The 15,464-nt window shown below is 40.6% G+C and overlaps 1 protein-coding gene across 1 annotated transcript; it reads right to left on the bottom strand.

The window, feature by feature from the left end:
• Window positions 1–2,784: 2,784 nt before the first annotated feature.
• SGO1 (shugoshin 1) lies at window positions 2,785–15,072 on the bottom strand. The gene is made up of 7 exons (XM_049766477.1): window positions 15,058–15,072; window positions 12,852–13,000; window positions 12,584–12,774; window positions 10,462–10,538; window positions 8,054–8,112; window positions 3,020–3,206; window positions 2,785–2,902 (listed from the first exon to the last, which is right to left on the bottom strand). Exons 2-7 carry the CDS (start codon window positions 12,991–12,993, stop codon window positions 2,785–2,787), a joined length of 774 nt encoding a protein of 257 aa, XP_049622434.1. The 5' UTR covers window positions 12,994–13,000; window positions 15,058–15,072.
• Window positions 15,073–15,464: the final 392 nt, after the last annotated feature.

Below are 15,464 nucleotides of genomic sequence, written 5' to 3'. Positions count from 1 at the left end.
TGCCCCTTTTTATTATTGTACTTTGGGGCTGCATCCCCAGTAATGCTCTGGGGTTACACATGGCTTAGTTGTGCCTATGGTACATGGGGACCAAGTGATTTCCAGGTTGGAACAAGGCTTTCTGCATGCAGAGCAAGAACTCAGCCTGTTCATTCATCTCTGGCCAAAAAAGTCATGCGTTTATGAATTTAAGGGAATGGTTGAACAAAATGGAAAAATACCATAACCAAGGAGGATAAAAATATTCCTTTAGGAATAGAACATTTGAAGAGATGAAAAGGATTTGGGGTGTGAGTAATGCAGTCAAGAAAGATTCAAGTCAAGATTGGAAAGGTTGTTCAAGAATTGGTGGGAGAAGAAATCTGCCACAAAGAGTGGTAACTGGCAACTACTATGATCATGACAATTGGAATTGATCACTCTGGACAAGAACTGGGTGCTGAAGGGTGATAAAGTAATATGCATGGCACCCCTTCATTGACAGAAGAGAAAACCACAATGTCAGGAAGGAAAGAGAAAGTGAGAGAGAATGCTTGCCCCAGAGACATGCAGGGGTGGTGGTGGAATTGGAAGGATATGGGAGACATTGGTGGTGGGAAAATTGCAAAGATAAAGGATGACTGAAACCCAACGATGAACATTTTTGTAACCACAGTGCTTAAATAATTATTATATATATATTATTATATATATACACCCGGTGACGCTCAGGTGTTACTCCTGGCTATGTGCTCAGAAATCGCGCCTAGCTTGGGGGACCATATGTGATGCCAGGGGATGGGAACCGCAGTCTGTCCTAGGCTAGCGCACACAAGGCACTTTACTGCTTGCACCACCATTCTGGCCCCATAATTATTAAAAAAAAGCATAGTGGAGAATTGAATTTAAGATAATGCCTATAAGGAATATCAAGAAGGTACAAATAGTAAAGAAAAGAAGTAAAATGCCCAGATAGCTTTGAAAATTATGAAAGAAAAACACAAATACTATTTTAGATAAACCTTTTTATTAAAAAAGATAGCCTACATTACTATAACATTGAAGAGAGAAATACAAGTGTAATCTTTGAACTTTCATATCTGAACTATCATAGGTTGGTCAAAAATACACACTTAAGCTGTAGAAATATTATAGGAACGAAGACACTTGCCTTGCACCCTGCCAACTGTGGCTTGATCCTTGATACCACATATGATCCTCCAAGACCACCAGGAGTAATTCCTGAGCAGAGCTATGAGTAAGCCCTAAATACCACTGGAGTGGTTCCAAACCATGTTCTTATGTCTTGCCTTCAGCCCCCCCCCCCCCAGCCCAATTAAGAATCCCTCACCCCCAAAAAACAAATGTTAAGAAAAAAAAACCAGTAGACTTATTTGGGGCCAAAGAGATGCAGTGATAAAGGCACTTAGCTTCCACTGGACTGATCCTGGTTCAATCCCTGGTTTACAGATATGTGCCCTAAGCACAGCCAATTATTGACTCCTGAGCAAAGTCAGTACTAAGTTTTGAACACAAAAAACTTGAGGGCATGTGACCTCAACCCTTTTTAACTCACTACACATAAACTTTTTTTTTTTTTTGGTTTAGCTTTTGGGCCACATCCAGCAGTGCTCAGTGGTTTACTCCTGGCTCTGTGTTCAAACATCTCTTCTCCTGGCAGGCTTGGGGGACCATTAGGGATGTTGGGGATTGAACCTGGGTCTGTCCCGAGTCGGTAGCATGCAAGGCAAATGCCCTACTGCTGTGCTATCACTCCAGCCCCCTCCACACATACATTTTTGGCTAATTAAGAAATTATTTTGAGAGTCCATGTCACAATATATTAGTTTGAAAACTATATACTTAGAGATTGGGGTTCAGAACTAGTCACATTTAATTCTTAAATATAAGCAATCTTTAATCAAGAATTTTATATGCATTTTATTGCAAAATTAAGTACAAAACTTTAAGGGATTTATCTTAGGGTATATCCTATTGTGAACGTCAAGATATTTATTTTACTCAAATATGAGTTTCAAATGATCCTATCTTGAAAAATTCTCACTTAAGGGAAAAATAAAGATGGCAGAAGCTCAAAATTAATATATCTTACTTGCTATCTCTCTAGCCCCTTAATCTTCAAATTTTTTTCTAATTTATAAATTTTTATTAAAATTGAAGTTATTTTATATTATAAGGAATATGAAGTTTATAGTATTTGGGTGTATTTACTATTTATTTTTTGCTTTTGAGGCCACAACCAGCAGTGCTGAGGGTTACTCTTGACTCTGTACTCAGAAATTACTCCTGGTAGGCTTGGGTGGACATAGGGGATTGAAACTAGGTTGGCTGCTTACAAGGTGAATGCACTACCCACTGTACTATTGCTCCAGCCCAGATCTCTTTATTTTTGTGTATGGGCTACACCTGCTGTAGCTCAGTATTTACTCCTTGTTCTGAGCTTAGGCCTCAGTCCTGGTAGACTAGCAGGACCATATGAGATGACAGGAATGGAACCTGGGTTGGCTGTGTGTAAGGCAAGTGCCCTTCCTAACAGCTGTACTATTGCTACAGCTCAGGACTAATTATTTATATGAAAACAAAAACAAAACAATAACAAAAATCTAAATTTACTAATGGATTAAGAATAAACATCACATTTGAAATATATTTTTGAAAAATGTTCATGATGTCGAGTCCTGTTAGAATATTTCATGACAATAGTTCAACTGACACTTAGGTATTATCTTATGATTCTCTTAAAACAGTAGAAGGGCATGTTGGATGAGTTTCAGCAGTCATATGTCATATGTGGGGCATACTTCTTTTTTTTTTAAAATGGTGCCTGGAATCTCTTTTCGTCTTGAAAATAGGTGAATTCAAGAAGCACAAATCTGTAAAAGGATCTCCTCTTCTCAGCTTCCTATAAAGGTAAAAAAAGAGATCTTATGCATTATAATGAACGCCCAATGTTAAGTACTCTTCCTTAGATGTTACTGTAAAATGCCAATGTTTATATTTCCAGAGTCAAGATACTTACGAAGCGATTGTGGGTTCCTTATAGTTTACTCTGACTGTGCACCTACGCTTAGGCAGACACACTACTGGACTTTCTTCTGGAGAAAGAGAGGGTTCTTTGATATGTTCTACAGGCTGCAAGAGGTCACGTTCATTGGTAATATCCTTCAGTCTACAATGAGGTGACTGGTGAGCTTCTGGTAGTTCATCTACAAAGACAAACTTTATTAAACACGAAGTTCCAAGAATAACAAATATGTATCATGGGTTCCCCCCATTACCCAACATTAGTAATTCTCAACTTTTTTGCCAGTCTTGCTTATCTCAATATAATTAGAGCATAGGTTCAAAAGATGTTTGCATGCCCATTGGCTGACTTTGAAAATAGAGCTTTTCATTTACATATAGCTTTTAATTTACTTTTATTTGTGGGGACTCCCAAGCAATGCTCATAAGATTCAGGGGCCTTATTGTTGATTCTTGGCTAGTTGGCTTGAGTATATGATGCTGCTTAGATATGTGGGGCTGGGGATTATCCAGGGCCACTTTGGCAGTGCTCACAGCCTCCAAGGCTGCACCTGCTGATGCTCAGAGGAGTATGAGGTGTTGGATATTGAACCTGGTTTAGACACATGCTTTCCTAACCTTTATATTTGCTTCCTGGCCTCTAACTTTGGGGGGGGGGGGGTTATATTGTGACACACTCAACAATGCTTAGGGTCTGGTCTACACTTGGCTCTGCACTCAGGAATTACTCCTGGCAGTGCTCAGGGAACCATTGGGATGCTGGAGATTATACCCAAGCCAGCCATGTGCAAGGCAAGAACCTTATCCACTGTCCTATACTCTGGCCCCAATTTTTTTTTTTTTTTTTTTTTTTTTTGCTTTGTCACACCTGGAGGTGCTCAGGGGTTATTCCTGGCTCTCTGCTCAGAAATCACTTCTGGCAGGCAAGGGGGACCATATGGGATGCCAGGATTCGAACCACTGTTAGTCCTAGGTTGACCGCTTGCAAGGTTAAGGCCCTATTGCCGTGCTGTTTCTCCGGCCCCTAAATTTTTAATTAAAAATTATTTTGAAGTTACAATGTTTTATATCAGAAGTATAAGAAAGACAAATAAGAGAAAGAAGAAAGAACTCAATAAAAGGAATTACACACTCCATATTGGCATTTAACATTTTTAGACTGTAACTTTCTTGTAAACAAGACAAACATAATGACGTCTATAGATCCAAGTTTTTCTGAGGAACAAATAAAACAAGTCAGTATTTTGCAAATACAATTCAAATATATGTGTTATTTTACCATAAGTAAAAAATTACTAATATTCCCAGATAAAAAACATTGTGGATAGTTCCAAGCTCAACCATTAACATTTGAATTATGCCTACTTTTGATTTAACAGATACTATTTTTTGTTTGTTTTGTTTTGTTTTTGGGCCACACCTGGCGATGCTCAGAGGTTACTCCTGGCTGTCTGCTCAGAAATAGCTCCTGGCAGGCACAGGGGACCATATGGGACACCGGGATTTGAACCACCACCTTTGGTCCTGGATCAGCTGCTTGCAAGGCAAACGCTACTGTGCTATCTCTCCAGACCCAACAGATACTATTTTTAAAGGCAATGTCTTGATGCCGTACAAAATACTAATAATTGGGGCTATGGCTCAGTGGTAGAAAACTTTATCCTTGCATGTGTGAAGTTCCGTGTTTAATCCTTGGCTTCAGAACAAAACCAAACCAAACCAAACCCTAAAACTGAATACCTTTCAAGGGCCTGTTACATGACCACCTTTCCTAAACTAGAAAATCAAAATTTTTTTTTTTTTTTGGCGTTTTGGGTCACACCCAGCGACGCTCAGGGGTTACTCCTGGCTATGCGCTCAGAAGTCGCTCCTAGCTTGGGGGACCATATGGGATGCCGGGGGATCTAACCGCAGTCCGTCCAAGACTAGCACAGGCAAGGCAGGCACCTTACCTTTAGCGCCATTGCCTGGCCCCGAAAATTATTTTCAATCATGGTTCCTGTCAAGCTGAATACAAAGTCATTAAAATAATAAATAGGTCCTGGGGCTGGAGCAGTGGCGCAAGTGGTAAGGCGTCTGCCTTGTGTGCGCTAGCCCAGGATGATCCCCCAGTGTCTCATAAGGTCCCCAAGCCACGAGCAGTTTCTGAGCACATAGCCAGGAGTAACCTCTGAGCGTCACCAGGTGTGGCCAAAAAACCAAAAGGAAAAAAAAATTCAGGTGGCTGTGTAATAGATATTCAACTTAACTCTACATAATTTGTTTCCTTGATTAAGGCATATGGCCAACCTGGGTTCAATTCTGGGTAATGCATATGCCTTTAACCACCATAACCCACCAAACCTCACCAGGAATGATACCCTGAGCACAGAGCCAGCAGTAAGACTCAAAACAAAACCCTACAAAAAAATTAAAAAGGATCTAAATGAGATTGAAGCAGTCAAGCCACACAACTCATTTCTATTCTCAGCTCTTTCTTCTCCCTCACTATTTAATCAGATAGTAACTCTCCCCCAGGGAAACAGATGGTAGTTCTAGCCCTCCTCCAAAGAAACAGATGGCATGTCTAGTGTATAAACACCATGAATGATAATATATCATAAACAGTGAAAACGCAGGTAAAGAAGTGGATCACTTACTGCTAGGAGTTTCTGCTGGCTTAGAGACCTCCATTTCATTTTCTTCGTCTGTATGTTTTAGTCCTCTCTTAGGTCGATGCCTGGTGATGGGGCTACTTGCCTGGTTGGTGTGCCTTTGATCAGACTTATAAGTGGGCATATAGAGGTCATCAGAATCATCTGAACTACTTGATTGGCAGATGCTGCTCTCTTCACATTCACTGTTGCTTTCTTTGTTTTCAGATATGGTTATTTTTTGTCGGAAAGGAGTGAGATGAACACTTTCTTCCATATTAAAATTGTAAGCATCAACACAACTGTCAGATTCATCCAACTGTTCTCGGGAAATATGTTTATTTGCACTTTTATTCTTTGATACACATTTTGTTTTTGTTTTTATCCTATAATTAGTCCTTTTTTCATTTCTTTTTCTTCTTTGTACATATCTCTGTTTACTTTTAGTGTGTGCAGATTCATAGGCATCTTCCCTTTCTTTAGTAGATCTTTCTGGGTGAATCATCATTGGTGATAGGCTCCTTTGGTCTGTATTCCATTGACGTACCTTTCCCCTCCTATTTTCAGTAATGTGTCTGGTCACTAGTGGGTCTATAAACCCAATTCTTTCCAATTCAGAGCACTGTACTGAAAAATGATTTGTTTCAAAATTATCCAAGGTATTGAATTCCTCTTGATTAGGCAAGGCATTATCTATAGGCCTTGCTTCATCGGCATCCAGGTTAAATTCCAGTCTATTGTGAGGACTAGTAGGAACTGGTTCTGAGAATTTAAAAAAAATGAGAAAAAGTTTTACTTTATAAAATCTAAATTTCAAATATCTTAAAATGTACAGTTAAAACCAGAATAAAAAGGTATCTTGCCTTTTCCCATACTTATGATTAATGGTTTACATTTGACCTGTGATTCTTACACAGCTTTCAAATACATGCTAATTTTGGACTCGATGTGCCTGACTAAAAGGTATCAAGAAAAATGAGTAGTCTAAATATATTTGTGTCTTTAGAATTCATAAAAACAGAGCAACAGAGCATCTTTTTTTATTTTTACTCTTTGGGTCACACCTGGTGGTGCTTGTGGGTTACTTCTGGCTCTGTGCTCAGAAGTCTCTCATGGAAGGCTCGGGTGACCATATGGGATGCAAGGATTCGAACCAGGGTCTGTCCTGTATTGGCTGCATGCGAGGCAAATGCCTTACTGCTGTGCTATTGCTCCAACACCAGAAATAGCATTTTTGGGGGGGGGGCGCACACCTGGTGACGCTCAGGGGTTACTCCTGGCTATGTGCTCAGAAGTCACTCCTGGCTTGGGGGACCATATGGGACGCCGGGGGATTGAAGCGCGGTCTGTCCTACGCTAGCGCTGGCAAGGCAGACGCCTTACCTCTAGCGCCACTGCACCAGCCCCCAGAAATAGCATCTTAAAGAAAAAAGTTTTGTTTTTTTTTTGGGGGGGGGGAGGAGGTTGTTTTGTTTTTGTTTTTTCTGCCACATCAGGTGGTTTGTGAGTTCGGGTCTTACTCTGGACTCTGAGCTCAAGGATCCAATGTAGGTTGGTTGTATACAAAGCAAGTACCTTACCTGCTATGCTATTGCTCTGGCTCTCAAAGTTGTTCTTTGACTAAGACTAGCATAACCCAAAACCTTTCAGGTGAGAAATATTTATTTTTGGGAAAATAGTTTGATTTAAAGAAATATGAAGGAAACTTAACATAATCTCAGTTCATTTTGAGGAAATAAATATTTTAATTTAGGAACATATATTAGTTCTAAAGTAGATAGAAAAGCTCTAGAGATAGCTTTGAGCACTAGCCTACTTCTTGTGTGATGCTTTGCTTGTTTATCTATGCAATTGGCTACATCTGGATTACAAAGCTGTTGTGAGGGTTAAGTAAGATAATATAGTAAAACACCCAAAAGAGCCTGAGACATAATAGGGCTTATGCAGTTGTAATTATAATCAAGATTTCTGATTACATGGTTGGAACAATAAATCTGTTTTAATATGCTTATTTTGTAGAATAATCTGTACATCACATCAGTACAAAAATAATAATGAATAATAACAATAATCTGTACAGAGTAAGAATTGGTAGACATAGATTAGCAGGCCACGGAGAGAGTAATGAACTGGAATGCATTTTTTGCTTACAGGAAGCCCAAGTGAAATCCCTGACACCTGAATGGTCAGTTGAAGACTGTCAGGAGCCACCCCCAGCTGGGGGTAACTGCTGAATAAGGTAGTTTGTGGATTCAACTTCCTTGCCCATGGCAGGAGGACGGGAGAAGAGAGCCAGACAGGCAGACAGAGACAGAATGACGAACAGATTAGTTTTGAACAACTACACATGAACAGATTTAAAAAAGCAAACAAAAATAAATGAGAAATTTAATTACCTTCTACTTGGAATGATTCTATTTTACCTGAAAGATGAGCTTCTTCTTGAGGAATTTGCCTTAGAAAAGATCAATAAAAATAAAAAACTATTTAGCAATTATGCAATACATATAAATCTAAGATTTCGATAGAACAGAAATTTTTTCCTCTCATTTTTTTTTTGTTTCTCGGTCATGCGTGGCAATGTTCAGGAATTACTTTTGGTTCTGCGCTCAGAAATTACTCCTGGCAGGCTCGGGGACCATATGGGATGCTGGTGATTGAATCTGGGTCAGCCACATGCAAGGCAAATGGCCTCCCTGCTGTGCTATCGCTCCAGCCCCAGAACAGAAATATTTTTTCCTTAGTATCCTTTCCTAATTTTAATTTTGTCAAAGAAAGACATAATACCAACATTTCTGTGTGGTGGGGGTAGGGGGATGTGCCATACCTTGGAGATGAACCAGGACCTCCCACATGCAAAGCATGAGCTTTAGGCCCCCAAGCCATTTCTCTACCAAAAGAAATCACATAAATGTGATTTCAGAGAAGCTGATATTGTTATTGTCATTCAATGACTCACTTGAAGATGTCACATCAAACTGAAGTTATCTGAGAACAGCCATAATCTTTAGTTTGATTTAACTAGAGAAAAAACTAAATAGAATGGATCTATAAACTATTTTAAACAACTTTGCTTTTGACGAGGCAGCTTTATTTTTTGGATAGTATATGGTTTCATGGTATGTAAACTTCATGATTAATCTTACTATGAAACAGAAGGTTTTTTTTTTTTTTTTTTTTTGGGGGGTGGGGGGGAATTTACACCTAGCAGCACTCAGGGTTTACTCCTGACTCTAAGCTCAGAAACCACTCCTGGCAGGCTCGGGGGACCATATGGGATGCTGTGATTCGAACCACTGTCCTTCTGCATGCAAGGCAGACCCTACCCCCATGCTATCTCTCCGTCCCCAGAGATAGAAGATTTATTAATAATTCTGAGTAGAGGGATGTTTATATCCGAAGAGATACATAAGGGATTGTCCTATGACACAAACTCTTACTAGGTGCAGTATGTTTCCCCAGGGGCTACTGTCATTTAAAAGGTAGAGGTCCAAGATGCTGCAATCTATCCCACAATACTAGGACAGACCACTATCCTACAATACTAGGACAGACCATTACACTAAGAACAATCTGGTTCAAGATGTAATTAGAGCTACATTCCAAAAGTAAACTCATTAAACTGTGCTGTTAATATCTGTGTATTTCACTGCATTAAATCTTATCTATAATTCATAAACAAGCAAAGTATACATAATATAATAGAAGGAATATGTGATGACTGTATTTTTTTTTTTTTTTGGTTTCTGGGTCACACCCGGTGGCGCTCAGGGGACCATATGGGATGCCGGGATTCGAACCACCATCGTTCTGCATGAAAGGCAAATGCCCTACGTCTGTGCTATCTCTCCGGCCCTGTGATGACTGTATTTAAGAATAAATTGGATTAGCAAGACAGTGGGTGATATATTAAGAATTAATATCTAGGGTTTGGAGAGATAGCACAGCGGCACTTGCCTTGCAAGCAGCCGATCCAGGACCAAAGGTGGTTGGTTCGAATCCCGGTGGCCCATATGGTCCCCCGTGCCTGGCAGGAGCTATTTCTGAGCAGACAGCCAGGAGTAACCCCTGAGCAATGCCGGGTGTGACCCAATCCCCCCGCCCCCCCAAAAAAAGAATTAATATCTAGGGCCAGAGAGACAGCATAGTGGTAGGGCATTTGCCTTGCATGTGGCCGACCTGGGAGGGACCGGTTAGATTCCTGGCATCCCATATGGTCTCCCAGCCTGCCAGGGGCAATTTCTGAGGGCAGAGCCAGGAGTAACCCCTGAGCACTACTGGGTATGGCCCAAAACCCAATCAATCAATCAATCAATCAATCAATAAATGAATAAAGCTTAAAAGAAAAAGATATTTAAAATATATTATACTTATTTTCTAAACTAGACAATTTAGAGTACTGGCAGAATATTTGAATGGTATTTTTGAATATAGTTTGTAATAAACCTTTCTCAGTATAAAAACATAATCAAATATACTTAAAAACTAAAGAGCAGGAGCCAGACTGATAGCACAGCGGATAGGGCGTTTGCCTTGTACATGGCTGACCTGGTTTCAATCCCCAGCATCCCATATGGTCTCAGCCTGTTAAAATAATTTCTGAGCACATAGTCAGGAGTAACCCGAATGCTGCTGGGTGTGGCCCAAAACAAAAACAACAAATCAACTGAACAAAATTAATGAGCATTCTACTTATTAAAGTCAACTTCAAATATGAGTTAATATGAAAAAAAACTCAAATTTATAAGTGGGTCACAGAACTAAGTCTAGATATTAATGACACAATTATAAATTTGATACTAACATTAAATCCTTCCCAGATAAATCACCAGAGTTGTTGTCATCAGCAGAGTCCACTCCAATGGGATCTAATTCTTGGTTCTGTTAGTGCATTAAAACAAAGAAAATACTGTTGTAAGTTAATGTACATAACAATGCATATATTTACTCAATAATAAATACTATTGACAGTTCATTTGATACTGGATACTGGTCTCTGAATCAGATCTAGGACATGAAAATTAAAACTAGATCCCATCTTCTTAAAACTTTCACTCTAGTACAGGGAGAGATACTAAACAAAAAAAATGGACATAAAAAATCCCATAAATTACTGTAAGGAAATACTCAGGGTGAAGTGATAGGAGCCAGCTGTGGTCCTAAAACAACCCCCTTAAAAAAAAAGCCCAGAAAATTAAAACTTATTATGTAGGAGATACATTGGTATATATAGACAAAAAAAAAAAAAAGTGATATACCTGGAACACAACTACAGAGAACAGGAGAAATAAAGGTAAAGAGAATTATGAACTTCAATTTTTGTTTAGTTTAGTGGGGAATCACTTGATTCAGGGGAGTAAAATGCTGTAAGTTAAAAAAGGAGACTGGAGAGACAGTACAGCGTGTAGGGTGGTTGCCTTGCATGCAGTCGACCTGGGTTCTGTCCCTGGTATCCCAATAGGTTTATTGAGTATCCCAAGTAATACCAGGAGTAATTCCTGAATGCAGAGCCAGGGTGACCCATGAGCATTATCAGATGTAGCTCAAAAACAAAAACAAAAGAAAAGAAATATTTATCTATCAATCTGGCTATTTTTTTTTGTGTGTTTTTTTTGGGTCACACCCGGCAGTGCTTAGGGGTTATTCCTGGCTCCAGGCTCAGAAATTGCTCCTGGCAGGCACGGGGGACCATATGGGACGCCAGGATTCGAACCGATGACCTCCTGCATGAAAGGCAAACACCTTACCTCCATGCTATCTCTCCGGCCCCCCAATCTGGCTATTTGTATATGAATCATGAAGTGAGAGAGCTAGAAGTTAGAAAGTCTTCAGTGCAAATAAAGCAAAACATACTATTTAGAACTAAAATTCAACAGCTGTGGAGGTAAAGGCCATTAGAAAGTTTTGAAATAACAGAGTGCTCAGAGCTGGAGAGAAATTCAGTGGGTAGGGCATTGGCCTTCCATGGCTTAATACCTGACAATCATATGGTCCGATAGCTCTGGCAGGAGTGATCCCTTAGCACAGAGAAAGGAGTAAGCTCTGAGCACTGTGGGTATATTCCCCAAACCAAACCAAATATACTCAAATGGAATATGGGTAGAAGTGAGAATAATGAGGAAGAGGGAAGCCTTATGTTTTTGACTTGAGCAAATAGTAAGCTGTTTTACTGAGCAAAGACTTACAGAGGTTAGTAGAAAATGTGTACATTTTCTTTGTATGTGGGGAAATAAACAGTTTGTGCTCTCCAGATAATGCATTGGATGTTTTTATAAAAGTTAAATAAATAACAACAACAAAATAGCCTTGTGTGCATTTCTCAAATTTGGGGGGAGGGTTGGGTTACACAGCGGTGCTCAGGGTTACTCCAGGCTCTGCAAAACAAAAAAAATATAATTCTATCCAAGGGCTGGAGGAATAGTCCAGTGAGTGGGTAAGGCTTTTTTTTTTTTTTTGCTTTGCATGTGATATACAAGTCATATTGGAACACTGAAGATATTTTAATTAATTTAACAACAGGATTATTGGTAATTTAAGTAATATAACCCGACAAAACCTAATTTATGACTTTAATATATTCTCAGGGATTACTCGTGGCTATGTGCTCAGAAATCGCTCCTGGCTTGGGGAACCATATGGGATGCCTGGAATAGAACCCAGGTCTGTCCTGGGTCAGCCCCATGCAAGGCAAATGCCCTACCATTTGTGCCACCACTCCAGCCCCTAGAAATTCCATTTTTAAAAAAATTGGTTAAATAGGCTATGCTCAGGGCTTACTTTTGGGTCTGTGCTCAGGGATCACTCTGGTGGGCTGGGGGTGCTGAGGAGGACTGAACCGAGGTTGGTGGCTGTGTGCAGAGCAAATGCCTTTGGGCTGTCCTATAGCTCTGGCCCTCAAAATTCCATCTAGTAATGAAAGAAAATACCTGATCAAGTCCTGCTGTTTGCTGGGAAGTAATCCTTTCTTTTAAGAGCTGATATGTAAGAAAGTAACACTGTTTTCTCAGCTGTAGGATGGTATCTTGGGCTTCTCTTACTTTGTATTTTTCATTTTCCAAAGCTAAAACCAACATTCTGTTGTTGTCTTGGTAGTTTTTCAGAAGCGCAGAAGCACTAGCTAAACATGGAAAAGAACTCAATTATTCAATATCTACTTAAAAAGTGATACAATAGGACAAAATGAAAATCACTTACTGCTTATTTGGCATGGTGCAGTTATGAAAGACTTTCGTTTGCCAACTTCTGCCAAGTTTTTTTTTCTCTTTTCTTTCATCTGTTTCTTTATTTCTTCAAGACTGTCTTGAAAAGATTTTTTAAGGTACCGTTCTTTGGCCATCTTTTGGCTAGGAATTAAAAAAAAAATTCAATTTTTCCAGGAGATACATCAAGTTAAAAAAAAAGATAGAAAACAAAGGTTGTTCATAAAGAATGAACTAAATATGGAATAACTATAGAATCAACTAAAAAATACCTAACTAACTTAGATTTTAGTTTTTAAATTTCATTAATATTTTTTGGCATGTTGCCTTTATCAGGTTTGTTGTGAGGAAGATTAATAAAAGATGGATTCTCAAACCATAGATTGTTATATACTATTAATTTACTCTTTAACTAATTCTCTTTGAGGCTTACTTTGTATGTACTATAGGAAATGCTTAATGATATATTCTGATGCTATTGGTATATATATATTTGGGTAGGGGGCTTACTCCAGGCTCTGCACTCAGAAGTCTCTCCTGGCAGGCTCGAGGAATCATATGGGATGCCAGTCCGTCTGGAATTGGCCGTGTGCAAGGCAAACGCCCTACTGCTGTGCTATTGCTGTGGCCCCTGGTATATATTTTCTACAAACAGTATTAATGACCAACTATGCTTAGGGCATACAGCATTAGTTCAAAGTTAATGATATATCTTGGGTTTGCTTCCCAGATATTTTATTGATTATCACTTTTTATTTTTTCATCTTTTGCATTTGGGGCCACACGTGGCAGAAATGTACTCCAAAATCACTCCTGATGGGTTCAGGGAACCATATGAGGTTCTGGGGATTGAACCCAGGTGGGCTGTGCATAAGGTAAACACCTATACTCATCTATCCATCTATCTATCTGGCCCCATCTATAGCACTATTTTTATCAAATTAGGGCACTTGGTTACTTACTTCTCTACCATACTATTTTAACCCACTCAAGTATTTTCAAATTTATTTCCAATAGTTTTAAACTATGCAGCATTAGTTAATTTTACCCTGTTAGTTGTAATACAATATTAACATATTAAAGCGCAGAGCTAAGAAAAAAAGCAGGACTATGACATTTCCCTGTTACTTCTAAAACTATGTTCTACTAACTAGCAATAAATCATGAGCATAAAAGACAATGAGTTAGTTTGACATAGTTCAAAGGAGCAAAAGAGGTACTGATGGTGAAGTACGCTATGGATCATATGAATACTTGTGAACTGTACTTAATCTTTCAGTGCAAATCAGATAGGCTGCTGCATTGTACAGAGAAACACCTGCCATCCTAGATTGCACTTTGCAGATCAAGAAACATGAGAAAAATATCTTCCCATATCAATATAAACATTTAGAAATAAAAACAGAGAACATTTTTTCTAGGGCTGGAATGCATGCCTCCCAGGCAAGAGGCCCCAGCTAGATGCCTGGCACTGCTTGGAGTGTCCCCCCAAACTCCCAACCTTACTTTCTATAATTCATTTCAAAGGACTACTTTAATTCCTCTGAACTACTCAAACAGTTTCCTGCACTTGCACATGACACATTCTCTCGAATCTTTTCCTAGGCCGGACTGGCTTGGCAGTGTGCAGGGCAGATCCTGGACATGGATCTCATTCAGGTGGTATTCCTTTTCCCAACAATGCACACACACATATAAATCAGGATGTTCCCCAGAAGAGTAGGCACGACTAGTTGCGTCCACTCACTCACAAACGTCCCACAAGAAACCTTTTTCTTTTTGGGGGGGGGGGGTTTGGAGGGGCTACCCGCAGCGATGCTCAGGAATCTGGGATTCCCGGGTGTTAACTCGCACCGGCAGCCTTGCAAGCAAGGCCAATGTCCTGCTCCCTGTCCTACAGCTCGGGAGGAGGCCGCCGAAAGAGCCGATCTAGTTAAAAAGCATTTGAAGACAGTGGGTGCGCCTGACATTCGCCCCTGGAGGATGACGTGACGAGGCAGGAGGTGTCGCTGGCCCTTACCGACGCCCGGAAACGCTTCCCAGCCACGGGCCCCGTCGGTCGCTCGGTGGGTCAGTCAGGCTGAGGGTGGGCTAGCGGGGACGGCGGAGCTGCTGCCAGCGGGCATCGGAACCTGGGCGGCTGCTTCTTCTCTTCTTCCTACATTCCAAGAACCCCGAGTGTTTTGGGGGGTCGCGCGTACCTAGTTCTTTCAGCCTTTCACGCCGCCCGCCTCCTCAGCAGCGCCGACACATTCGAAATGTCGCCGCGCCCTCTCATTGGCGGGAGCGGTCACGTGACGAACGGCCGCGCCTCGGAGACCTGTGGGCGGAGCCTCCTCTCGCTGGGCGGAGTTACGTGATCAAGCACGCTCATTGGGGAAAAGCGGTCACGTGACGAGGGGTCTCTCTTCCTCCCTCCGCAGAAATTAGTGGGCGGAGTCTCCTCTTACGGGGCGGAGTTAGGCGACCAAGCCTTCTCATTGTGTCACGTGACACAGTTCTTGTTCTTGTTCTTGTTCTTTTTCTCCTCCTCCTGGTCCGATGGGCGGAGTCTCCTCCCCCCGCTAGGCGGGAGTTACGTGACGCAACCGTCTCAAAACTTTCGCAT

This window comes from Suncus etruscus, chromosome 20, assembly GCF_024139225.1.
Source record: "Suncus etruscus isolate mSunEtr1 chromosome 20, mSunEtr1.pri.cur, whole genome shotgun sequence".
Classification (NCBI taxonomy): Eukaryota; Metazoa; Chordata; class Mammalia; order Eulipotyphla; family Soricidae; genus Suncus; species Suncus etruscus.
The sequence above is the reverse complement of the archived record's forward strand: the minus strand, read 5'-3'. Positions and strand labels throughout refer to the sequence as shown.